General features: G+C 42.2%; 2 protein-coding genes and 1 long non-coding RNA gene across 5 annotated transcripts in view; 2 read left to right on the top strand and 1 right to left on the bottom strand.

Moving 5' to 3' along the window:
- The window catches only part of PITPNC1 (phosphatidylinositol transfer protein cytoplasmic 1), a 254,520-nt gene extending 251,074 nt beyond the window's left edge, over positions 1–3,446 (top strand). Inside the window, exon 9 of one of the 2 annotated variants that reach the window (XM_041726175.1) lies at positions 85–3,446. In XM_041726175.1, the coding sequence (XP_041582109.1) occupies positions 85–401 (317 nt within the window). In that variant the 3' untranslated portion in view covers positions 402–3,446. The remainder of the gene's footprint in view (positions 1–84) is intronic. The other variant, XM_041726176.1, reaches the window with a different exon arrangement.
- Positions 3,282–21,973, bottom strand: LOC121473631. Its single transcript, XR_005983180.1, has 4 exons — positions 21,834–21,973; positions 21,445–21,617; positions 4,685–4,792; positions 3,282–3,414 (listed from the first exon to the last, which is right to left on the bottom strand). It is a non-coding gene; the product is annotated as an uncharacterized LOC121473631 (long non-coding RNA).
- Positions 21,974–22,073: 100 nt separating this feature from the next.
- NOL11 (nucleolar protein 11) overlaps positions 22,074–26,890 on the top strand; it is a 28,132-nt gene continuing 23,315 nt past the window's right edge. The window contains exons 1-3 of one of the 2 annotated variants that reach the window (XM_041726990.1): positions 22,074–22,261; positions 25,095–25,208; positions 25,324–25,380. In XM_041726990.1, the coding sequence (XP_041582924.1) occupies positions 22,121–22,261; positions 25,095–25,208; positions 25,324–25,380 (312 nt within the window). In that variant the 5' untranslated portion in view covers positions 22,074–22,120. The remainder of the gene's footprint in view (positions 22,262–25,094; positions 25,209–25,323; positions 25,381–26,890) is intronic. The other variant, XM_041726991.1, reaches the window with a different exon arrangement.

Genomic DNA, 26,890 nt, shown 5'->3' with positions numbered 1-26,890 from the left:
TCCTTAAAATCAGGCATAGAGAAATCCATTTGCATCTCTTTTAAATAACGGGTCATTTCTCTTTCTATTTTTTTTTCTTTGAAGACATGACAATGGATGAAGTCCGGGAATTTGAACGAGCCACTCAGGAAGCCACCAACAGGAAAATTGGCGTTTTTCCACCTGCAATTTCTATCTCCAGTATCCCCCTTCTGCCTTCCTCAGTCCGCAGTGCCCCTTCTAGTGCTCCGTCCACGCCTCTCTCCACAGATGCACCAGAATTTCTGTCCGTTCCCAAAGATCGACCCCGGAAAAAATCAGCCCCAGAAACTCTCACACTTCCAGACCCTGAGAAAAAAGCCACCCTGAATTTACCTGGCATACACTCTTCAGATAAGCCATGTCGGCCCAAATTAGAGTAATTTCATATGAATATCATGGGGTTTTATATTTTCATTTGGGTTTTTGTTTTTGTTTTTGTTTTTTTTAAAAGAATCTTCTGATATAGAAAAAGACTGCTTTGTCCCTCGAACATGTTCCTTCGATCTGAGTGTGCATGTGGTTAAGTAACTTCACATATAATAGGATTCCCTAAGTATGCCACACAGCATCATACTAGATGTAAACTGTAAGACTGGCAGAGGACAGAAGGAATCTTCTGTAGCCACAGCCAGAAACCAGGGAGGAAGAAGCCTTGTTGTTGAACATTTGATGAGGTCGGTGTGGACTTAAAGAGTAAATCAATGAAAACTTCGTGCCACTGTGTTAGAAGGTGTGGTAAAATAGCAAAGTCAATCTCCTCTCATCAAACCTGAAATTCTCAAAAATACTCTCAGGCGTCATACGTAATTGTTAAATTTCAAACTGCTCATCACCAGTACTTGAAGACTAGTAGTTAACTGAGATTCCTATTTTGGTTATAGTCTGACTCAGGATTTGGGGCCTAATTAACTCTTTAAATTTTTTGAAAATTTTAATTATCAACCTATTGAGGCTCCAAGTGCAATTAATGATAACTTATTTATACCTTTCACAGAATTTAATAAAGATTCCACTTGTTTCCGTCTTTTAATAACTTTCCCCTCTGTGCCCTTGTGGCCTCAGAAATCATTCAGAATTGCCTGGATGAATGTGACCATGACTGGCTGATCTGGAGATTATTTGGTTTAGGAAGCAAGAGGCCCAGGTGAGGCAAACATCATGTTCCTCTACCGGTACCAACAAACCTTGAATTGTCAACTTCCATCATCCATTAAGATTCTCGGTATTTGCAATGAATTGATTAGAACTCATTGACTATTTGCCCATTCAAAGAAGTTCAAGGGTAGACTAAGCTAACAGGACTTGAACCCTGTCAGAATGTCTGGTTCGGGAACCCTGAAAGAGAGAACTGTCTCCCATCCCCCCTCCTGGTATTACTTTTAATAATATCCAGATTTCCCTGGAACAGATTGCCCAGCACCGGACCTTAAAAAGACTGTTGTCTCTCTTGCCCTTACTTGAAATCCAAATATTGGGAATGTCACAGAAGAGGAGCAAAGACTGTCGAGTGAGAGGAAAGAATGAGCAAAATTGCTGACTCTATTTATAGAGTAAAAAGGAGGAGCAGGAAAAGATGTCCCTCTGTCTAGCTTGCTTTTCTGCAAGTAGTGGTAATGCAAGATTAGAATCCAGGTTGACGGGAAGCAAGATCGTTCAACCCAAGTGGCAGAAAGCGAACTCTCCTTTGATCTAAAGAGAAAAATCTGCCACCATCGCGCCTCACTGCCTTTAAACGCAGAAGGAAGGGCAAGCAGAATCTAGCATTTACTTTTGTCCTCCAAGAGAGGAAGACAACAAGGCAGTTGGGCACCTCCGAGGCCCCAGCTAGCCTTCCTGACCATAACCTCCAACCTCAGGAAAGGGACCTTCCCAAAACACAGATTCCAAAGGAAACAACATAAACCAAGGAGCATGTCCTCCTTCCCACACAGCCTCTCAGCCAGTGGACCCTGCCTGCTCAGCACGCTACATAGTGTCTTTCAAATTGATAAACTTTCCCATGGTGCAGGCGCTGGTCCCACGAACCCAGCACCGAGTATTCTAAGTCCTACGTCAGACTGTCAAGATCATTTCTTTATCTACAGGTTGCCATTTCGCTTAATAAATAAACCCAGAACTCAAAGGAAACCGGTTGCAAATAGTTTAGATCAACAGTGCATCTCTTCCCTAAGAACGACAGCATCGTAGTAAGAGATCTTTGCATGGTATAGTAGCATGATTTCTGCTTGTGGGAAATCTTAATCTTCTCGAACCCCATGGACTTCTCAATCATCCCCTCTCCACACAGTAGTACTTAATGAGAATGTTTGGCTTTAGAACACAAAATTCTACTTTCAGAAGACACTGACATAGTACATGTATTTGCTTACCATTTGCCGGCTGAAATCAGGATGGGGTGGGATCATGATTTTTGCATAGAACAGATTTATTTTGTGCAGGTTGTAAACACATCTGGCACCTAGTTCTCCCATTAACACCATTGCCATTTTTCTTTTTTGTAAAGTAGCTTTTGCTATCAAGGTCAACGATGCTGTATGCTTCAGAAAGCTAATTTCTGATTTCCTTCTGTGGCTTTTTTTTTCTCTTGTAGCCAGTTCAATACCACAGACATCATTTTCAAAGCTGCCGATGATAGCGTGATTCTTAGCCAACAAATGTGTGTGCTCTTAAAGTATGTTCAGTTTTCCCTGTCTACATGTGGTTGTGTGCATTTAAACAGGGTGGGGGGGTGCAAATATTCCTTTAACTGCTTTGAATATTTAATCCAGTCATCACAAGGCATAAATGACTTCAATATTTTATCTGTCTTAATTTTCAAGGGTCATTTCATATTCTCCATACATGAGTTTGTTTTTTGTGGGATACAAGCTTGCGATGAATGTGTATATAGAACATTAATAATTCCTAAAGGATGGAAATTCAAAGGTTGCATGATGGAAACTTAGAAGAAAAAAAAAGCTGAAACTTGAATTTATTAAGCATGTTTGGGGAAAAATAGAATCTTAACTCAGTGCCTCTGTCTGCAATGTGGAAACCTTCAACCTTGGTCACCAAATTGTATTATACCTGTATATATATAAATATAGCATAGTGAATCAGGCACCACCAGTTTTAAGTCTCTGGTAGCCAAATTAAAATAAATAATCCATAGAATAACACATATGTTCACCCCATCTTCATCTCTGATGTTAGTGGAGACCATCAAAATGACCATAAATGTCATTACTTTGGATGGATTTCAAATTACAAAATGCTCCTGTGCTTTTCGTTGACTGTAATACAGCATCGTTGCTTTGGCTGTGCTTTCCCAGGATAAGAAGGTCTCAGTGTTTTTAGTGCATAAACTTTATCTGAGGTGAGCTCTGAAGACCATTTCATTTTCCTACTGTTGAGCTGAAATAAAACAAAGCAAAAGAAAAGCATAACAACAAAGGAGTCTGTGACATTTTTCTGTTACCACCATAGTAACCCAAACAATAGAAGTTCATTGGTGAACTGATTTACAAACCCTTCTGCTTTGGGTTTGCATCTGTGTGGGGGGAAATGGTTTTAATTTGGGAGTATTTATTAGCCATGTTTTGGATTGTGAAAATAAATCTCTAAAGAGCGCAGTTGTGAACAGACACTTAAAAAAACATGAGACCTCCAAAAGAAATATGTGGTTTTCTTTCAAGACACTGTAATAAACAGTGACCTAAGAGAAAAGATTCTGACACTTCTCAGGAAGTCATTTTCCCGTGAAGATTTCAAGGCTAATGTATGTATGTGGATTTTTCAGTTTTACTTAATTTAGCATCCCTTCATGGCTCAGAAACAACAAAGCCACTGGCTGGCTTAGGTCAATAGGAATTTTACTTTTCACAAGAGCCAGAGTATAATTTAGTCACATATAATGTGTACTCAGATAATCCAATCGAGAACAATTGTCTGAATAGTTTTAGTCCCTTTCAGAACATCTGACTCTGTAGGCTAGGTGACAGACAACCTGCCATCTGAGCCAGAATTCTTGAAATAAAACAAAACAAAACAAAAGGTCTGTTTAGTGACTGCAATTGATCATAAATAGGCCATTTAAAACTATTCATTCTTGCTGAAACTGAAGTGTAATCAAGAGCACAGTGTTGGCATGCAGAGGCAACATGTCCCAGGTTCTTCTGTGTTCTCCCTTCAAAACAATCTGTTTGCATTTGAAATAGAAGTGTTCAAGCTTTTTAGGAGTTAGTTCAATAAGAGAATGTGAATATGCTAAGAACTTTTCAGATGCCGTTATTAATTATTTTATTGTTAACAAGTGCTTTAGGATAAGCCTCTCCATGTTTTTGCTTAAAATTGGGAGTATATCGGTTGAATTGCAAGTCTCCCTTCAGTTTTTATGTATCACCAAGAAGAGATTCTTTGACCCGTTGTTATGCCTAGGCCACTTAAATGTAGCTTCAAGTGTCACTTTTAGGGTTTACATTTCATGCTGGGATCTTGATTAGTTGCATATGTTGAGTCAAAATACCACTGCCACTGCCGAAGGACCAAGTTTTGGAACGCACAGTGTTATAGACTACAAGCAAAGCAAACAAGAGTTGATCCTCACACATGCCATCCTTCTGTGTCATTTTATGGCTGTTTTGTGTTTTTTTCCCCCAGTTATTTATTATTGTTAATAACTTACTTTTTCTTACATTCTGTTGTAAATAAACTACAAAGCAATCTTCTTTCCAAGTGTAGTTTCCTTCTCTCTTTCTCAGCCATTCTCAAGGGAATGTTGGCAATTGTGAACCTGCGGGTTGGTGGGAAAGAAGTTGTCAAGGAAGAAGGAATAAGCTAACGGCTGGTACTAGACCCAGTTCTTGGGATCTCGTATGCAAACAAGGCTGGCCTGCTAATAGGCCTATGGTGCCTTCAGGGCCAGGGTCATTGATAGGAAAAGGCTGGATGCCAGCTCTAATTGTCCAGCAAAAAAATATCCAAGGCGAATCTATAACCTGATGGGAGACACAGACTTATCTATCCATTAACAAGTGTATGATTCCCCCTCATCAAATGTGAGGCTGTAGTTGAATGACCACCAAGAAAAATCTCCCCAAGGGCAGCCATAGAAAAACCACCCCAGAAGGACACTAGATTCTCTCCTTTGTAGGGTGGACCAGTCTAAGGTGAGCTGCAGTCATTCTGATGTGGTTCCTCCATCTGAAGAAGCTCCTGTCATTCACGAAAGGGTCCCCTGGGGATGGGTAGAGGACAGAAATGCTTTACAGCTCCTTGTTCTTCTGCTACATACCTCCCACTCTGTGCTCTTTCAAACCTGAAGCTAATGTCAACATCCATGTCCTGTCCATTCACCTCTGATTGCATCAGGCCACAGCTTCATACAACAGTGCACCATAATGAAGCTTCCTACACTGAAAACTTTCCTGAAATCATGCAACTGAGCCAATGAACTAAAACATGCTTGCATTTATAGCTCTGAATTTGCCAGTACCACCCCCACCCAGCTTTTAATTCTCTCCTCCAAACACACAAACTTCACAAACACAGTTGCTGGCTGACTTTGAGCCAGCAAGCTCAGGTACAGCCAGCCTTGCTGTTTATTCCTGGGGCCAAACTTTATAGGTTGAGTATTTGGATGCTTAATGGTAAATACATAGATGTGTGTAGTTTACCAGTTTACTAGTACTGCTTTTAATTACAGCGTTTCTTGTTTGAGTATCACTCTTAGATTTCCAAACACCCACATTCTTTTCTAAAATTCCCTTCAGTATATTCCACTTGGGATTTTTTTGCCTCCAACCTCCAGCTGTATCTTGGCCTCTCAAGTTCAGGATAAATCATGTATCCTTCCTCTAAGCCCTGTTCTGAAATATCCCTCTATGAAAATGTTCCTCTCAAACCCGAAGCTTTAGTGGCTTTGGAACGACGATAACCTGTGTGCAGACGTGTGTGTGTGTGTGTGTGTGTGTGTGTGTGTGTGTGTTTAATGCTATGTTAGTTGATCCAAGCAAGCTCTAGTTTCAAGTTCATTATATTGACTTTCTCCACTTATTAGCTCTCTAATATTCCATGCTCTTATAAATTCCTCCTTTCTAAAACATACAACCTAGTAGGATAGCCCATTCAAATCCAATTGTTTAATTACTTCTGCCTCTGGGAAAATTCAAAACAGTCTGGTATTTTGCCCTAATGCTCTGGCTCTGGTCCCTCAAGGTAAGATGTAGCCAAAGAAACTGGACATGGCTTCAAATCCTACTGTATGTGGCTGTTACAAACAACAACATTACTGAACTGAATTAACATCTGGAATTTAGGGGATAATTATGTTTAACTACCAACTCTGCACTGAAGGCAGACACAAAAGACTGGAGTTCATCATTTTCCTTCCTTTAGCTCATAGAAGGGAGATTTGGCCACTCTATCACTGGAGGGTATTTGAGGGCAGCCCGATCTCAACCTTTGTAATTTTTTAAAAATCTTAATCTTCCAAAATAACTTTCCTGCTCCTAAGGGATTCTACATGCAAGATGCTGGCAGTTTGCTACTCGTCAGCAACCCTTGAGAATCATTTTGTGATCTTAAGCACACTGGTGATTACATCCAGAGCATTCCAAAGATAGCTTGCTGCCCTCTATGCTCCATCATTAAAATCCGGTCCTCAGTCCTAATGTGTGCTGTGCCTCTTCTCAGAACCTAACTTAAAAATTGAGAAATATTTCTACAAGCTTGAATTTCCCCACACTCGTCTTAGACTTATTCTACTTACTTCATTTTGCTAAAATCTGTTCTATAGACTCAAGGACATGAGGGTTTTTTCCATCTTCATTAAGTACTTTGGAATTTGCTCTTTCTTCTGTGGAAGATAATTCATAAATACATACCTTCAAAATGCTTTGAGGATCTTGAATTGTTTTATAAGCACCTTTACATTTGACATATAGCATGTTTATCAATTTTCAGAGCTATGTAATATTCCCCCGGGTTGGAAATCCATAGTTTACTTAAATATGCCTTTATTATTTGGCATTGAAGTTATTTTCTGGATTTTGTTATGATATATTGTTAGGAACATCTTTATAACATAGTTTGTGTCTTCTTTTTAATTATTTGTCTTGGGTAAATTCCCAGAAATTGAATTACTGGGTCAAAGGATATGAATATTTTTATGACTTGGAGTATTTACTGCCAACATCTCCTCCAAAGAAAATTGCACCAATTTACAATTCCACTGACATCTGAGTGAGAACATTTGTCTTTTTAAACAAGTATTTACGGTTTTAAAAGTTTACTATTCTCAACTTGTTAAGAAATTACTAGCATCCAATTCCCATATAAGTCCTTTGCTGGTTTAATGTATTAATACTCTCTTTTTGGGTGCTCATGTGATGAGCAAACTTAGACAAAGAAATTCTTTCATTTATTTAGATGTTCATTGCCCTCCCTAACTTACTGTCTCAGAAACATCAACTGGCTACTGCAAAAACAAAAACATAAGGAACTGCGTTTAATTGAATAAACAAATATCAATTCTCAATCATTTTTTTTCATGCTTTCAGTGATAACATGGAATGCATCTTTACTTAAGGATTTCCTGAAAACCACCATGTAAATGCCAACAAGATTTTTCGGGTTTTTTGTTCTTAACCAAGAGAGAATGAAAGTAAAAGCTCAAGTTCACCGTTATGTTCAAATCAGTGATTTCCTTATTCTAACAGAACCTTGGTAAGGACAGAGCAGGATCTTTCTTAAGTCTTTTCATGTAACTTCTTGGAAAGAATGTGATGATAAATTGCATATGTGCTCCAAAAAAGGATGGCAACAGTCTGTGCGTCATCCTTTCTTACTGAAGCCATGTGAGAGCCATTCCTGGAGAATAGAGAATTCTCTTCAAGGAGAATGGTCATTCCTCACACATAACAAGGACAAAGTATAAAATTTACCCTCAAGGGGCGCCTGGGTGGCTCAGTTGGTTAAGTGTCAGCCTTTGGCTAATGTCATGATCTCAGGGTCCTGGGATTGAGCCCCATGTTGGCTCTCTGTTCAGCAAAGGGCGTCTGCTTCTCCCTTTGCCCCTGCCCCTCCCCCTGCTTGTTCTCTGTCAAACAACTACATGAAATCTTACAAAAAATCTACCCTCAAGGTAGTTCCCAATCTGACTGCAGTCTTTGTTTTTGTTGGTGGTGTTGTATGTATGTGTTAACTTTTTATTTTGAAATGATTATGGATGGCATATAAAGTTACAAAGAAATGTGTTTGGATGTCCTGGTTCACCCTTAACTTGGCCTCTCCCAGTGATAACAGCTTGTATAATATCCTACAATATGACAACCAAGAAATTGATACAATCCTACAGCTGATTCTACAGCTCTACATGCACTAGTTTGTGTGCATAGTTCTTTTTTAAAGATTTTTAAGATTTTTATTTTATTTATTTGAGAGAGAGCATAAGCCAGGGAGGAGTGGCAGAGGGAAAGGGAGAAATAGACTCCCTGCTGAGCAAGGAGCCAAACTGAGGCTGGATCCCTTGACCCTGGGATCAAAACCTGAGCTGAAGGCAGACGCTTAACCAACTGAGCCACCCAGATGCCCCAGTGTATGTGTAATTCCATGCAATTTTATCAGTTGTGCAGCTTCATGTAATCACCACTATATTCAAGCTACAGAACTGTTTCATCACCAGAGGACCCTCTTGTATTGCCCCTTCACAGACACTGCCTCTGGCTCTGCCTCCCAAAAAATTTTTTACTTTTAAAAACAAAGGAAAGATTTCACTAAGGCAAAGAGCCATATCATTTTTTTCCCACTATAACATACCACTGCTCTCAAAAATTTTTTGGCTTATTTTTAAGCTGTGGCAAAATACACATAACCTAAAATTTAACATTTTAACTATTTTTAAGTTTACAATTCAGTGGCAGTATTTTCACAATATACTTGTGGATGCAACCATCGCCATTGTCCATTTCCAGAACTTTTTCATCATCCCAAACAGAAACTTTATCCATCAAGGAGTAATCCCTGTCCGTTGCTCCCTCTAGCCCCTGGTAGCTTCTAGTCTACTTTCCAGTCCCTATGAATTTGCATACTCTGGTCACTTCATATAAATGGAATCATACAATATTTGTCCTTTTGTATCTGGCTTATATCACTTAGCATGATGTTTTCAAGCTCCATTTATGTTAATAGCATGTATCGGACATTTTATTTTTTAAAGATTTTATTTATTTATTCATGAGAGACACACAGAGAGAGAAGCAGAGACACAGGCAGAGGGAGAAGCAGGCTCCATGCAGGGAGCCCGATGTGGGACTCGATCCCGGGTCTCCAGGATCATGCCCTGGACTGAAGGTGGCGCTAAACCGCTGAGCCACCGGGGCTGCCCTGTATCAGACATTTTAAAGGCTTATAGTATAGTAGAAAAATCTGATAAGCTGCTTACAATAGAAACAAATGTTCTCTAATGCTGTGTGATGTTGGGCAACTCACTTCATGTTTCTGAGCCCTCATTCATTCAAGTGTAACAATACCAGTAATAACAGGTGGCTTATATCTTATCTCAATGGCAAGTATATAAAATAAGATTGCCAACTGGTGGTGGAGCTGCTGCTGCTGAAACATTAGACAAAGAGCCCAGGTGGCTCAGCGGTTTAGTGCCACCTTCAGCCCAGGGCGTGATCCTGGAGACTGGGGATCGAGTCCAGTGTCAGGCTTCCTGCATGGAGCTTGCTTCTCCCTCTGCCTGTGTCTCTGCCCCCCTCTCTGTCTCTGTGTCTCATGAATAAATAAATAAAATCTTGGGGAAAAAAAGAAAGAAAGAGAAAAAAATGAAAAAGAGAAAGAGAGCACCTGGTGGCTCAGTTGATTTAAGTATCTGCCTTTAGCTCAAGTCATGATCCGAGTCCTGGGATTGAGCCCCACATGGGGCTCCCTGCTCAACAGGGAGTCTGCTTCTCCCTCTGCCTCTGCCCCACACTCTTCTCTCTCTCTCTCTGTCAAATAAATAAAATATTTCTTAAAGAAGAAAAAGGGAGAGAGGGTACAGGCAAATTGAAACAGAATCTCCATGAGAAACAGCAGGTAATTCATGAGAAAAACCCAGAGCATGGCCAGTCCCTTGAACCCCATGATTACATAAAGCTTTTATTCCGAGTTTATTTTGAGTGAGTCTCTTCCTTTCAGACACAGTGGGTAACTAAAAGCAGTTTAAAGTACATTAAAATGTCCTTTCTAGGGGCACCTGGGTGGCTCAGTCAGTTAAGCGTCAGCTTATGGCTCAGGTCATGATCTCAGAGTACTGGGATCCAGCCCACGATGCATTGGGCTCCTTGCTCAGCGGGAAGTCTGCTTCTCCCTCTGCCTCTGCCCCTCCCCCTGCTTGTGCTCTCTCACTCTCTCATCAAATAAATAAATAAAATACTTTAAAAACTGTAATAATAATATCCCAAATAGAAATTATGGTGCTTCAAGAGTAACATGAAATATATTTCTACTTGAAAAGAACCACACAGGGCAGCCCAGGTGGCTCAGTGGTTTAGCACTGCCTTCAGCCCAGGGCGTGATCCTGGAGAACTGGAATCGAGTCCCATATTGGGCTCCCTGCATGGACCCTGCTTCTCCCTCTGCCTATGTCTCTGCCTTTCTCTCTCTCTGTCTCTCTCGTGAATAAATAAATAAAATCTTTAAAAAAGAAAAGAACCACATAGACGAAGTTAGATTTGCAAAACCTTCTCTGTTCTTTTGCATGCAGGTTGTAAAATAATTATGTTTTACTCATATAAAGATAATTAAAATAGGGTGCTTGGGTCATTTCTTAAAAACCTGGCTAATTCATATTATCTGGTGGATTGATAGTGTGTATACTCAGATTCTTTTGAGCAATGTGACATGGTATTGTCAGACTATAAAAATGTCAAAAACTTCTTTTTTCCTAATATGCTAGGTCTAATTTACATCTAAATGAAAAAGCTTTTTCACATAATAAGACACCCTCCCCAACCTGATGAATGGCTTTTGAGACAGATCTGATTAATACACAGAAGTTTAACTAGAAAAACCAACATTTTGTTAATTGGATTTGCTAAGCAATACCACTGCCTCAGCTGAAACTCTTCAGTGATTTAAGTAAAATTAAACCAAGTGTACTCCAAGAACCATACATATCTTAAGCACAAGCCTCTTCAAATCTGGATCCAAATATGAATTAATTATTTTAAGTGTTTTTGGTGAGTTCCTCTCTTCCTCTCCCCACAGAACCTTTCTTGATTCTTTAAATGAAAACCAAACAATGATGGATTAAAAAGTAGACTATCTCAAAGTCTCCTGAGAAGACAATCTGAGAGTCTGTCTTTTCAGAGGAAGCACTAGAACCTAAGATTTCATGTGATATTCTTCTCTTCTATTCTATTCTGAGGTATTTGTTATTTTACTTTCCTCTAAAAGGTGGTCACAGCTCCAACATCTGAATTATTAATGATCTGTATGCACACAATGGTTTCTCAACCCTGGACCTAGCCAACCATAATGCCTGCCATTGGGTCCCCAACACCTAGCCGGAAATTCATCTCCCTTACCTGCCCCCACGAAGATGGTGAATGCCACTTCCCCTTATCTAGGTTTCAGGAGATAAAGATGTCTTTCTGACATCCCATGCTGGAACTCTAAAACGTCTCCTTTTGAACCATGGCCACTGGCGTTTCCAATGCTAACATATAAGAGATATTGATAGTCCTTCGGTTGCACTGAGTAGATTTCCTGGACTAAGAGAGAATCTGGTTTTCCTACACAGATGAGGAAATATGGTCTCAGTTCAAAACAACCAACTCCCAAATTAACTTTTTCCAGATTTGGGGGATTACTTCTGTGTGTGTATATATTTTTTAAAGATTTTATTTATTTATTCATGAGAATACACAGAGAGGAGAGAGAGAGAGAGAGAGAGAGAGAGAGAGAGAGAGGCAGAGACACAGGCAGAGGGAGAAGCAGGCTTCATGCAGGGAGCCTGACGTGGGGACTCGATCCCGGGTCTCCAGGGTCACACCCTGGGCTGCAGGCGGCCCTAAACTGCTGAGCCACCAGGGCTGCCCTGTGTGTGTATATTTTTAATAACATTTATAGATATGAGTTAGATGTATTCAGGAAGACACTTTTTGGATATAATGAATTTAATTTTGTTGGAATTGGGGCACCCTGGCTCAGTCAGCTAGGGACCAAATCTTGCAGTGGGTAGGTTTGCCAGATTTAGCAAATAAAAATATGCCAGCTTGAATTTAATTTAAGGTAAGCGATGATATTTATACTAAAAATTATTTGTTATCTAAGATTCTAATTTAACTAGGAATGCTGTATTTTCTTTGCTAATCCTACTTGTGGGTCAGGTGAGGATTTGATTCTTCCTGAGAGCACGGTACAAAAGGGGGTTAAGGTGGGAGTGGCATAATCTGATTAAATTTTGAACCGATCACACAGGCTACAGATCAAAAGGGAGCAAGTCAAGAATCAGGGAGATAAGGAAGCAATTTCAGAGGTCCAGGTAAGAGCAGGAGATTGGACCTGAGGGGATAGTAGTGGAGAAGAAGAGAGCTAGACAAGTTGATTGAGGTTTAGAAGATAAGATCAACCAGCACTTGGTACCTACTCTGGTCCTACTGCTTTAGGTGCAGTTCACATGCCCATGGTGCTCAAGTCTGGAATTTCAACCTGAACCTCTGCCAGGAACTCCAGGTTCATGTGGGCTACTATTTGGCACGGCCAAAATAGAACTCTGGCTCTGGCCTTTCCAAAACACTCCCTACAGGGGCAGCCCCTGTGGCACAGCGGTTTGGCGCCGCCTGTAGCCTGGGATATGATCCTGGAGACCCGGGATCAAGTCCCACATTGGGCTCCCTACATGGAGCCTGCTTCTCCCTCTCCCTGTGTCTCTGCCTCTCTGTGTGTGTGTCTATGAATAAATAAATAAAATCTTAAAAAAAAAAAAAAAACACTCCCTACAAATCTCCCCTCCCTGCGCTGACCTCTTGTGTCGGTAGAGAACACCTCAATCCACCTGGTTGGCAAAAGTGTAGGACTTGTCCTTGATTCCTCTCCCCCTCTCACTGCCACACCCCATCCATCTACCCTCCTATTGACTTTACCCCCATAACACATCCTAAATAGGTCCACTTTTTTCTGTTTCCATTAGTATCACTGACTACAAGCCACCATCTATTATTGCACCCAGATGAATGCTAAGAGCTTCAAAATTGGGTCTTTCTGGGCAGCCCGGGTGGCTCAGCGGTGTAGCGCTGCCTTCAGCCCAGGGCGTGATCCTGGAGACCTGGAATTGAGTCCCAGGTCAGGCTCCCTGCATGGAGCCTGCTCCTTCCTCTGCCTGTGTCAGTGCCTTTCTCTCTTTCTCTCTCTCTCTTGCTCTCACTTCTCTCTCTCTCTCTCTCTGTGTGTCTCTCATGAATAAATAAATAAAATCTTTCAAAAAATTGCTCTTTCTGTTTCTCCTTTTATTCACTTAGAACTCATTCTCCCCTCAGGAGCAAGGGTGATCTTTTCAACACAGAAATCAGACCTTAGCTTAAAACCCTTCAATCACTTCTTTTTGCATTTTGAACATGGCCAACTCCTCACCCTGACTTAGAGAGAGTCCTACAAGATCAAGGTTGCTGCCTTTCTCAGCCTCCTCACCATCTGTCATCCCCTCACCCAACCCCTGTGGTTCACCAAATCTCAGTGAGAAGGTCCCCTCTTCAGAGAGATTTTTCTTGAGCAGATTGTCTCCCCAGCTTCCCATGGGGTTGAGAGCTCTCTGGGAGTAGAAGCCTCAACTGTCTCATTCTCTGCTGGATTCACAGCTCCTAGGCACTTATCAATATTCGTGAGATAAATAAACGCATGGGAACAGTTTGCATCCAGCAAACAAGGGAGAGGAAGTATCAGTGATTTCTGGCTACATCTAATCCTCAGCCCAGGGGCTGGAAACCACTTCCGGTGGCCTGACCCCTCCCAGGTGGTTTATTTGTTCACCTGCCAGCACTCACTTTCCCACAGCTCTAGTTACTGCTCTGACTTTAACTAGGGCCCTTAAGGACAACATATTGCCCAAACTCTTCCTGAAGATTCTTAGGTTCTGTGTCACTGTACTCTGCCCACCTGTCTAAAACCCTTCAGCCCAAAGAGTGCCTGGCTGGCTCAGTCCATGGAGTATGAGACTCTTATTCTGAGGTTATTAGTTCAAGCCCAACACTGGGTGGAGAGATTCCTTTAAAATAAAATTTATTTTTTTTTAAAGATTTATTTATTTATTCATGATAGACATAGAGAGAAAGAGAGAGGCAGAGACACAGGCAGAGGGAGAAGCAGGCTCCATGCTGGGAGCCTGATGCGGGACTTGATCCCGGGACTCCAGGATCGCACCCTGGGCCAAAGGCAGGTGCCAAACCACTGAGCCACCCAGGGATCCCCCTAAAATAAAATTTAAATTAAAAAAACTCCTGAGTCCAAGATTTTTCTCCCCCTTCCCCATCCTGTTAAATTAAATCACAAGTGTTTGCTTGACATCAAATTCCAAATACCCCTATTGAGTTTGGGCACTCATTGGGAAGGCACTAGCACTGGATTGAAATGTATACCCTAAATTACAACAAAAGAACTTAGATCCTCCCCGTATATCTGATATTTACTGTGGGAAACATCTTCAGGGGTGTCTGCTTGAGTTTCAATAATATTGTTCAATTCATTGTGGCATTCTCAATATTTGCCTTGAGATACTTGAGAGTCTAACACCGGAAAACATATCTTAGACCATATATGAGGACCACCCCCAGCATCCATATAATATGGAGATTTGGTGGAATATATATATATATATATATACACCATCTATCCTCTTTTCAGAATGGTTCTTCTAGAAATGTTCCTTTGGCAAAGCTCTTACTATATCCCACTCATGCAATGTGCATACCACCAACTGTCAACCTTCCATGAAAAATCCATAATGGGTAACATTCTCCCTTTTGAATATGGGCAGGCATCCCTTTCTACTCGTTATATAATTAGATGTTCATTGTATATTTATCACCTAATTCTATTCTAGGAATTGAATGTGAGAGGCGATATCTTCCCCCAGTCTTCACAGCTAGGCAGCCAAGCAGCATAAACATGACAAACAATTCAGACGGAACATCCACAGCTCACAGTGAAATGTACAGGGTCACAGCTGCCTTTGAAGACTGGCCCTAACTGGTGTCTCTAACTGGTGATGGATATCCAGGCCCTGTTCTTGTTCATTGACCTTGATTGATGCATCTTGGAAGTGGAACATTTTGACCCGCTCTTATCTTAAGCCAGGTTGCTAAAGACTCCTAGTTCCCTTGTTACAGCTGGTGTCCTTCCAGAAAGGATTGCAATCTCCTTTAATAGTTTACCAAACTTAGACTCAAATTTACAGACGAATATGCAAGTGTAGTTTCAGCTTTCTCAACCAGTAAGTCTTACTTTATCCTAATGGATTGAGCTCATAACCCATTTATTATAATGGTTTGCCATGTAAGTGTATTCTATTCAACAAACATATATTAAACTCTTTTTTTTTTTTTAAAGTAGGCTCCATGCCCAGCCTGGAGCCCAACGTGGGGCTTAAATTCACAACTCTTAAAATTACAACCTGAGCCGAGATCAAGAGTCATACACTTGGGATCCCTGGGTGGCGCAGCGGTTTGGCGCCTGCCTTTGGCCCAGGGCGCGATCCTGGAGACCCGGGATCGAATCCCACGTCGGGCTCCCGGTGCATGGAGCCTGCTTCTCCCTCTGCCTGTGTCTCTGCCTCTCTCTCTCTCTCTGTGACTATCATAAATAAATAAAAATTAAAAAAAAAAAAAAAAAAAAAAATTAAAAAAAAAAAAAAAAATTTAAAAAAAAAAAAAAAAAAAAAAAAAAAAAAAGAGTCATACACTTAACTGACTGAGCCACCCAGGCACCCCTAAACTATTTTTTTTAATTTTTAATTATTTATTTTTTAGAAAACAGGGGAAGGAGCAGAGGGAGAGGGAGAGAGAGAATCTTAAGCGGGCTCCATGCCCAGATATGGGGCTCAATCTCAGACCCTGAGATCAGCATCTGAGCCAAATTCAAGAGTCAGATGTTTAAACAACTGAGCAACCTGTACACCCCAAACTCTTTTTAAAAAATTAATTAAAAACAAATTTTCCCAAAGATTTATTTTAGAAAGAGCAAGAGAGAAGGAAAGAGAATGAGAGAAGGGGCAGAGGGAGAAGGAGAGAAGCAGACTCCCCACTGAGCAGGGAGCCTGATGCAGGGCTTGATTACAGGACTCTGAGATCATTACCTGAGCTGAAATCAAGAGCTGAGTGCTTAGCTGAGTGAGCTACAAGTACATCCCTTTAAAGTAAACTCAATGCCCAATGTGGGGCTCAAACTCATGACTTCTGAGATCGAGAGTCCCATGTGCCACTGACTGAGCCAATCAGGCATCCTTATATGGAACTCCTTATGTATGTATACAGGTCAAACACAATTGATGTTCCAGGAATACAAAGATATAAAGTGGTTGATTCATTCACTCAAATGGCACATTTTTACTGAGTGCTTACTAAGTGCTAGGAAATGAGGATGCATAGGTGAATATGACAGACAGTGACCCCCTACCCTCAAGAAGTTTATGATGTAGTTGGTGAGCCTAATTGAATGAGCAAACAGATTTTACAAAATGTAAACGATGGTAAAAGGAAACAAAATTTTTTTTTTGGAAACAAATTTTTAAGAGAATAATGGACAAGACTTGTCTTAGACAAGGTAGACAGGAAGGCCTCTCTAATGATGGTACCCTCTTCTTTAAAAAAAAAAAAAAAGATTATATTTATTCCATCCATGCAGGAAGCCCAATGTGGGACTCGATCCTGGAACTCCAGGATTACACCCTGGGCTGAAGGCAGGCACTAAACCACTAAGCCACCCAGGGATCCCCACTATGATATCCTCTTCATCTGTCACCTGGACAACTACAGTAATTACAATAGCTTTCTAAAGAAGCTCCTTGTTTGTGCCACAGGACATTTGCACTTGCTGTTGAAAAATTCTTATCTTAGCTAACTCCATGATTAGCTCCTTCTCCTCCTTCATGTCATATCAAAAGATATCCTCTCATGAAGGCTTTCTATAGTCTCATCCTTAATAAAATTTCACCTACAGGGGAGGAGGGCGGGGGCGGGGAATGGGTGACGGGCACTAAGGCGGATACTTGACGGGATGAGCACTGGGTGTTTTTCTGTATATTGGTAAATTGAACACCAATAAAAATTAATTTATATAAAAAAACAAAAATAAATAAAATTTCATCTACAAATTCATATCATCTGCCTCCCCACTCCCTTTTCATTTCCTCCATCTGAACTTTTTTATTCCTTGCTACTTATAACAATGTAAGCTATGAAGTACAATATGTGTGTAACAAAACACACATTCTTGAACCCACCACCCAGCCTAAGAAATAGAATGTTATCAATATCTGCTCTATGGATGGCTGCATATTTCATGAAAACCCAAAACTATAAAAAAAACTATTACCAATTACACAAGAGTAAAAAGAATGAGAAATTTTTTATGCATTGATAGGGAGTGAGCTTCACGACATATTATTTTGGTGAAAAAAGCAAAGGGCACAGCACTGGGCACACTATACCATAGTTTTTGTAAAAGTGGGAGGAGAGGGCAGCCCGGGTGGCTCAGCGGTTTAGCCTTCAGCCCAGGGCGTGATCCTGGGGACCTGGGATCGAGTCCTGTGTCGGGCTCCCTGCGTGGAGCCTGCTTCTCCCTCTGCCTGTGTCTCTGCCTCTCTCTCTGTCTCTGTGTCTCTCATGAATAAATAAAATCTTTTAAAAAAAGTGGTAGGAGAAAACATGTTCACATACATGACTTGTATATGTAGAAAATCTACCTGAGATGATACATAACAGTTGTTAACATTGATCATCTCTGGGAAGGAGAACAGGGTACCTGGAGATAAGGATGGGAGACTTTTTACGCTATATACACTTTTTATGTTTGGAATTCTATGAATGCATAATCTATTGTATTCGTTTACTAGGGCTGCCATAACAAAGTACCACAGAGTGGATGATTTAAACAGCAGAACTTTATTTTCTCACAATTCTGGATCCTAGAAATCTGAGATCCAGGTGTCATCTGGCCTTTCTCCTTAGCTTGTAGATGATGGTCATCTTCTCTCCATGTCTTCACGAGCCCCTCCAGGGCTTCAGGATCACGCCCTGGGCTGAAGGCGATGCCAAACCACTGAGCCACCTGGGCTGCCCAGAGGCTAGATCTTTGACATATTAATTTGGTTGGGGTTGAGGGTTAGTTCAGTCTATAACATCTATCACAAGAAAAAATTAAAAGAAAAATTTTAATCTATCCCTAGTCCCATAAGATAACGGAGGTAAACTGAGGGAAAATTAGAGAGGAAGACAAACCATGAGAAACTTCTAACTCTAGGAAACAAAGGGTTGCAGAAGGGGAGGAAGCTGGGGGGATAGGGTGACAGGCATGAAGGAGGAGCCTGATGGGATGAGCACTGTGTGTTTTACTATATGTTGGCAAATTGAATTTAAATAAAATATCTTTTAAAAAATCTATCTCTAGGGCAGCCCGGGTGGCTCAGTGGTTTAGCGCCGCCTTCGGCCTAGGGGTTATCCTAGAGACCTGGGATCGAGTCCCATGTCAGGCTCCCTGCATGGAGCCTGCTTCTCCCTCTAACCGTGTCTCTGCCTCTCTCTCTTTCTCTCATTCATGAATGAATAAATAAATCTTTAAAAAAATCTATCTCGGGATCCCTGGGTGGCGCAGCAGTTTGGCGCCTGCCTTTGGCCCAGGGCGCGATCCTGGAGACCCCGGATCGAATCCCATGTCGGGCTCCCAGTGCTTGGAGCCTGCTTCTCTCTCAGCCTGTGTCTCTGCCTCTCTCTCTCTCTCTCTCTCTCTCTCTCTCTCTGTGACTATCATAAATAAATAAAAAAAACATTAAAAAAATCTATCTCTAGTCCCATAATCTTTTTTAGGACTAAAAATAACAGAGGTCATTCCACTTCTTAGCATCTATAAGAATTTCAGTTGCATTCTTAGTGGAGCTATTCTTTTCCTGGTCCTGAAGTCTCCTGGGTGTAAGGAGGGCTGGGGGCTCAGCCTTCACTTCTGAGATGGGAGCCCTTCTACTTTTTCTTTCTACTCTGACCCTCTCAAGGGTTTCACACCTAACTCAGATTCTAAAACCAACAAATGCTCCATCCTGTTTTCTGAGCCATGGAGTTTTGACCTCCAAGACAGGTAACCTTGTTTTCTACAGGCATAGTAGCTTTCAAGCCGCTGGGAGTCTTAAGACCCTTTCAGAGACTCCAGGAAGACAAACTATTAGATATTATTTTCCTTTTTTGGTGCTCTCTGGGGCTGTCTAGAAGCTATAGGACATGTGATATCATACTGGATTGAATGCAAAGCAGATGTAAGAATCCACTTATTTTTCTTTTTGTGTAAGATTTATTTTACAGGGGTGGGACAGGCAGAGAAAGAGGGAGAGAGACTCTCAAGCAGACTCCTTGCTGAGTGTGGACCGTGGCAGGCTGATCCTACAACACTGAGATCATGACACAAGACAAAAATCAAGAGTCGGACACTGGGGACGCCTGGGTGGCTCAGCGGTTGAGGCTCTGCCTTCGGATCAAGGCGTGATCCTGGAGTCCTGGGATCGAGTCCCACATCGGGCTCCCTGCATGGAGACTGCTTCTCCCTTTGCCTGTGTCTCTGCCTCTCTCTGTGTGTCTCTCATTAATAAATAAATAAAATCTTTAAAAATAAAACAAAATAAAATGGTTCCTATGATTAAAAAAAATTAAATTAAAAAAAAAAGGGCAGCCCTGGGCGGCCCAGTGGTTTAGCGCCATGTTCGGCCCGGGGTGTGATCCTGGAGACCCAGGATTGAGTCCCGCGTCGGGCTCCCTGCATGAAGCCTGCTTCTCCCTCTGCCTGTGTCTCTGCCTCTCTCTCTCTCTCTCTCTGTGTGTCTGTCATGAATGAATAAATAATATTTTAAAAAAATAAGTAAATAGATAAAAAGAAATTTAAAAATCCCTGAGAAAATAGTATTTAAGCTGAAGGAAAGGGGAAAGCACAAATTCAAAATTATGAATAGGCTTTCGCTGTTTATTCATTAGTTCCACAAATGTTTATGGGATAGGCATTATGCCAGATGCCAGTATAAACCCAGAGTTCCTTCAAAGAAATAAAACACAATGGGGCAGATATATGATTAGCTAGGCCATCCCAGTCCTGGATAACACATGTTACAATAACATTGGTGTACTGGATCATTTAATCCAGTTCCAGAGTTGGGGGGGAAGACTTCCCGGAGGAGGAGGAAATGTCAAGCCTAGGATCAAACTGGGCAGCATGTACCAAACAACTTTCAGTAGAGAGGCTGATTAAATGTCCTGGGAGGAAAAGGACAGTTTCACTGAGGTCAAGATGGACTGTCTCAGTGTTTCTTTCCTAACAAAGGAAACACAAATCCATAGTCAAATTCCTTGGCAACTTTGAAAAATAAAAGGCCTGTTAGCCCTATTAAGAACTTATAGGGCAGCCCGGGTGGCTTAGTTGTTTAGCACAGCTTTCAGCCCAGGGCCTGATCCTGGAGACCCAGGATCCAGTCCCATGTCAGGCTCCCTGCATGGGGCCTGCTTCTCCCTCTGCCTGTGTCTCTGCCTCTCTCTCTCAATCTATGTCTCTAATAAATAAATAAATCTTAAATAAATAAATATATTGAAAGAACTTATAATATTTGGGACACCTCAGTGGCTTAGTTGGTTTAAGTGTCTCACTCTCGGGCAGCCCTGGTGGCGCAGCGGTTTATCGCTGCCTGCAGCCTGGGGTGTGATCCTGGAGACCCGAGATCGAGTCCCACATTGGGCTTCCAGCATGGGGCCTGCTTCTCCCTCTGCCTCTCTCTTGCTCTCTTTGAATGAATAAATAAATCTTAAAAAAAAAAAAAAAAAGTGTCTCACTCTCCAGCCCAGATCTCAAGGTCATGAGTTCAAGCCCTGCACTGGGCTCCATGCTGGGCATAGAGCCTCCTTAAAAGAAGAAGAAGAAAAAAATAATTTATAGTATATTTCTTCTCATAGCGAAATATTCTTTTTTCCCAGAGTTACCATGGTGTCGCCATGGGGAATCTCCAAACACAAGACGATCCGACTTGTGGATGCTTACTTTAAATTTTGATGATGTAGCAGAGGGGACAGGTTTAGTAATTTTGCCAGTTTAAAACGGTTTCTCCTTAAGACCATGAACTATTTATCTTTTTTAGTTTTTACGTTACTAGTCAAATCACAAATCTCTCCCAGAAATGATGTCTTGCTAAAAGCTGCGGGAGGGGACCCCTGGCTTCACCTTCCTGTACGGGACCTGCTCCCATTAGCTGTAGAGCCTCGCCTGCAGCCTCGGAGAACAAAGGGAGACGGACAAGCTGGGAGACGCGAAGGGCCGAGGATACCAGACGTTGTGCAAGGTTCTGAGCAGCAGGGGCATGAGGCATTCGGAACAGCGCTTTATCCAGAGTTTATCTAAAAAAAAAAAAATGTTTATCTAAAGCGGTACATTTCTTTCGCCCACTGTTTCTCGAGGCCGTGGTAAGAATTCCCAGAAAGCCCAGTTAGAGTAACAAAACAGAATAAAACAACACAAAAACAAGCGTGTTTATGTTTGGCGACTTGCCCCGCCCACCCTTCAGTCTCGCAAATCCTTGGCTGAAGAACGCGCGGAAGCTGCAGCATCTGTACCTTGACAGGTGAGCGAGCTACCCCAGCCCCGCCCATCCTTCCTCGGGAGGAGAACATCCGGGACTCAGAGGGGGCGTGGCCGGGGCGGGGTCTAGAAGCCAAGTCCCGGCTCCGCCCACCCGGTGGCGCCCACAGCCCTGCGCTCCATCGCGCCCGCCAGAGGTCGCCGGCTCAGCAAACAGGTTTCTTATTTGGCCGGCGTCCGTCCAGTCAGGCTCCTAGTTCTCGCGAGAGAAAGCGCAAAGCCTGCCGGGAGGGATGCGCGGCAGTCCGCAGGTTTGCCCAAAATGGCAGCCTTGGAGGAGGGTTTCACGTTGTCCGCGGTACCGTTGGGTGCCGGGCCTCACGGACTCCTAGGCGTGGAGCAGAGCGACAGACCTGACCAGTTTCTAGTGACGGACGGCGGCAGGACCGTCATCCTCTATAAGGTGAGGGCGATATGATCGGAGAGCCCGCGCTGAGGTCTCTCCCGGTTCCGAGCACTGAGCCAGAGCTGCAGGTTTCTCACGGCTTCAAGAAAGAGGTCATCGAGCGGCTTATTGGAGAGCACACTCGGCCTCTCCAGAAGCTAAATGAGGTCTAGAATAGGACTTGGTGGTTTTCCTGAAGGGAGAGGCATAGACCCGACTTGCAGGCGGCGGAGCGTCTCAGTGCACGTGGGCTAGCCTCAGAGAGGAAAGCTGTGCTTTCGCTGCGCATCTCTGGGTGATGGCCTTCAGGTCCCCTCCCGGGCTGCCCGCGGGGGCGTTGAACCGAGATTGCGCGGGGGAGAGTGACTGGCAGCGTGGGAAGAGTGGTTTAGCTTTGTGTCCATCCCGTATAATTCTTCCCTCTCCTTTGGGCAAAAAAAAAAAAAAAAAGTTTTGCGAGTTGTTTTGTTTGATTTGATGGCTTGATTGGAATCTTGATTCCGATTGAGCTATTGCCAACCACGGGCAGTAGATCGTTGGGATGAGTCCTGGGCAGGCTCTGTACGTGTCCCGCCCACTTTTTATCGGAACTCTTTTTCTCAAAGTTCCTTTTAAACAGTTTTGCTTTCTCTGGTCTCCTAGAAAGTAATTATTTTTTATCTGAACTGCTGAACATAGTTTCCTGTGTCTTTAAGAAGCTAGGTATCTACTTGGAAGTTTTGGGAACGGGTTGCCAGCATTCCCTATATATAGTGTTTGCTGGTCTTGACTCTTCTGATGACGCTGTTGGTTTGTACCTCGACTGTCAAGTGGAATTAAAATTTTGCAATTCCGGAGCATCTAGGTGGCTGTCAGTTGGGCGTCTGCCTTCAGCTCAGGTCATGATGCCGGGGTCCTGGGATTGAGTCCTACATCGGATTCCCTGATCACCAGGGACCCTGCTTCTCTTTCTGCTTGTGGCTCCTTCTTCATGTGCTTGTTCTTTGTGTCAAATGAATAGATACAAAATCTTTTTAAAAAGTTTGCAATTGGGATCCCTGGGTGGCGCAGCGGTTTAGCGCCTGCCTTTGGCCCAGGGCGCGATCCTGGAGACCCGGGATCGAATCCCACGTCGGGCTCCTGGTGCATGGAGCCTGCTTCTCCCTCGGCCTATGTCTCCGCCTATCTCTCTCTCTCTCTGTGTGTGACTATCATAAATAAATAAAAATTAAAAAAAATAAAAAATAAAAAGTTTGCAATTCTTGCATAACAGTACAGTGGCTGATTGGAATTGGCATGATCAAAGGCATAGCGGAATCCCATTTTTTAACTGTACTATTTACTTAAAAAGTATTTACCTTTTTTCTTTTAGTAACTTATATTTTCATTTTACTTTTTAAAAGTTTTTATTATTTATTTATTTATTTATTTATTTATTTATTTATTTATTTAAAGATTTTATTTATTTATTCATGAGAGACACAGAGAAAGAGACAGGCAGAGACACAGGCAGACGGAGAAGCAGGCTCCATGCAGGGAGCCCGACGTGGGACCCGATCCCAGGTCTCCAGTATCACGCCTGGGCTGAAGGCAGCGCTAAACCGCCGAGCCACCCGGGCTGCCCACTTTTTAAAAGTTTTTAATGTGTACTTATTTTTAATTGTTTTTTTGTTTTAAGATTATTTATTTGACGGAGCAAGAGAGCGCAAGCGGGGGGGGGGGGGCAGCAGAGGGAGAGGGAGAAGCACGCTAGCCGCTGAGCAGAGAACTGGAGGCAGGCTCCATCCCAGAACTGCAGGATCAGTACCTGAGCCAAAGGCAGACACTTAACCGACTGAACCACCCAGGCATCCCTATATGTTTTATATCTTTAAGTATTTATTTATTAGAGAGAGTGAGAGCACACGAGCAGAGGGGAGGGACAGAGGAAGAAGGACAAGCAGACTCCCCCCTGAGCAGGGAGCCAGCCAGGAGCCTCACAGGACCCGAGATCGTGACCCCAGCCCAAGGCGGCCACTTAACTGATTGAGCCACCCAGGAGCCCCCCGTTTTTTATATTTTTAATTGTAGTAAGATATAACATAAAACTACTATGTTAACCTTTTTTTTGAGTGTACCGTATAGGGTATTAAATATGTTTATGTTGTGCAGCCATTACCACCCTCCATCTCCTGAACTACTTTCATCTTGGAAAACTGAAATCCTATACCATTAAACAATAATTCCCCATTCCCCAAGTCCCTGACAACCACCATTCTATTCATTCTATTTTCTTTCTTTCTTTTTTTTAAATATGCTTGGAGAATATTTTCTTTCTTAAGTGGAATCATACAGTGTTTGTCTTTATGTGACTACTTTTTTTTTTTTTTTTTAAGATTTTACTTATTTATTCCTGAAAGACACAGAGAGAAGCAGAGACATAGACAGGGAGAAGCAGGTTCCTCACAGGGAGCCCGATGTGGGACTCAGTCTCCGGACAGGGATCACACCCTAAGCCCAAGGCAGACATTCAACCACTGAGCCACCCAGGCAACCCATACTTACTTTTGTAATTGAGGAAACTTATTAAATGTTATTTTTTTTATTTTATTTATTTTTTCATGATAATCACACAGAGAGAGAGAGAGAGGCAGAGACATAGGCAGAGGGAGAAGCAGGCTCCATATAGGGAGCCTGATGTGGGATTCGATCCCGGGTCTCCAGGATCACGCCCTGGGCCAAAGGCAGGCGCTAAACCGCTGCGCCACCCAGGGATCCCAACTTATTAAATGTTATTATTTAAATGATTTCTTTTGTCTTGATTGTAAATTTAATTGCTTGTGATGTCTGAAATTGAATTTTCAAATATTGTATGTTATTTTGATTTCACTAGGTTTCTGATCAGAAACCCTTGGGAAGCTGGTCAGTGAAACAAGGTCAAGTTATAACATGTCCAGCTGTGTGCAACTTTCAAACCGGAGAGTATATTGTTGTACATGATAATAAGGTGAGTTTTAAAACTTTTTATATAATAATATACACAACAAATCAAATGTTGATTAACTATTTTAGGTATAAGTGGAAGTTGGAATGCTTTTTTAACTTCTGTGTTTTCATTTAAGGTTTTGAGAATATGGAGTAATGAAGATGTAAACCTGGATAAAGTATTTAAAGCTACAGTAAGTCTTTGGATTTTCTAATGTATTTATTAGCTTATTGGTGAGATAGAATAGTTTATAATGTAGTATTTCATTTATCTTAATACATCTGTGAAAGTAAGCATAAAAGTTATATCAGCTTTTCATTGTAGTTTTCTTATAGTGTGTCTTGGAACACATCTTAGTTCATGAGTTAATATGTTAGCAAATAAAAACTTTAATTACCTGAGATTAAGGATTTATTTTTTTTAAAGATTTATTTATTTATTTATTCATGATAGACACGGGGGGGGTGCGGTGGGCAGAGACACAGGCAGAGGGAGAAGCACGCTCCATGCTCGGAGCCCGATGCGGGACTCAGTCCCGGGACTCCAGGATTGTGCCCTGGGCCAAAGGCAGGCGCCAAACCACTGATCCACCCAGGGATCCTCGAGATTAAGGATTTAAATAATTCGGGATGCCTGGGTGGTTCAGCCGTTGGGCACCTGCCTTCGGCCCAGGGCATGATCCTGGAGACCCAGGATCGAGTCCTGCTTCGGGCTCCCTGTATGGAGCCTGCTTCTCCCTCTGCTTATGTCTCTGCCTCTCTCTCTCTGTGTCTCTCATGAATAAATAAAATCTTTTTTAAAAAGGAAAAGGATTGGGCAGCCTGGGTGGCTCAGTGGTTTAGCGCCGTCTTCAGCCCAGGGCGTGATCCTGGAGACCTTGGATCGAGTCCCATGTTGGGCTTCCTGCGTGGAGCCTACTTCTCCCTCTGCTGTGTCTCTGCCTCTCTCTCTCTGTGTCTCTCATGAATGAATAAATAAAATCTTTTAAAAAAAAAAAAAGGAAAAGGATTTAAATAATTCTTGAATGATAAATTTGCAGTGATTTCCATGAGCTTAGATGTTTATGGTGTGTCCTTTGTGAGAACTTCACTGTGCCCTTTCTTAAAATAGATGGATCAGAACCTGCTAATTCTATGCATTGTGTGGGTGTTTTTTTTTTTTTAAAGATTTTATTTATTTAAGACAGAGCAGGTGAGCACAAGCAGGAAGGAGGATCAGATGGAGAGGGAGAAACAGACTGCCCACTGAGCAGGGAACCTGATGTGGTTCTCAGTCCCAGGTTCTGATGCCTCATGACCTGAGCCGAAGGCGGATGCTTAACCAACTGAGCCAGCCTCTGCATTATGTCTTTTAGGAGTGCACAGAATGCAGTAAAAAAGAACTTAGAGTAACTGTGCCTTTTCTTCTAGTGACCTAAAGTGTGTGGGGTTTTTTTCTTTTTTTAAGATTTTATTTATTTATTCATGAAAGACACAGAGGCAGAGCCATAGACAGAGGGAGAAGGGGAGAAGCAGGCTCCCTGCAGGAGCCCGATGTGGGACCTGATCTTGGGACGGGGATCACTCCCTGAGCCAAAGACAGATGCTCAACTGCTGAGCCACCATGGTGTCCCTGTGTGTGTTTTTTAAAGATTTATTTATTTGAGAGAGTGTGCTTGCGAGTGGTGAAGTGGGGTGGTGTGAGGGAGAAGGTGAGAGAGAATC

The sequence above is a fragment of the Vulpes lagopus genome, chromosome 12 (assembly GCF_018345385.1).
Source record: "Vulpes lagopus strain Blue_001 chromosome 12, ASM1834538v1, whole genome shotgun sequence".
Classification (NCBI taxonomy): Eukaryota; Metazoa; Chordata; class Mammalia; order Carnivora; family Canidae; genus Vulpes; species Vulpes lagopus.
The sequence above is the reverse complement of the archived record's forward strand: the minus strand, read 5'-3'. Positions and strand labels throughout refer to the sequence as shown.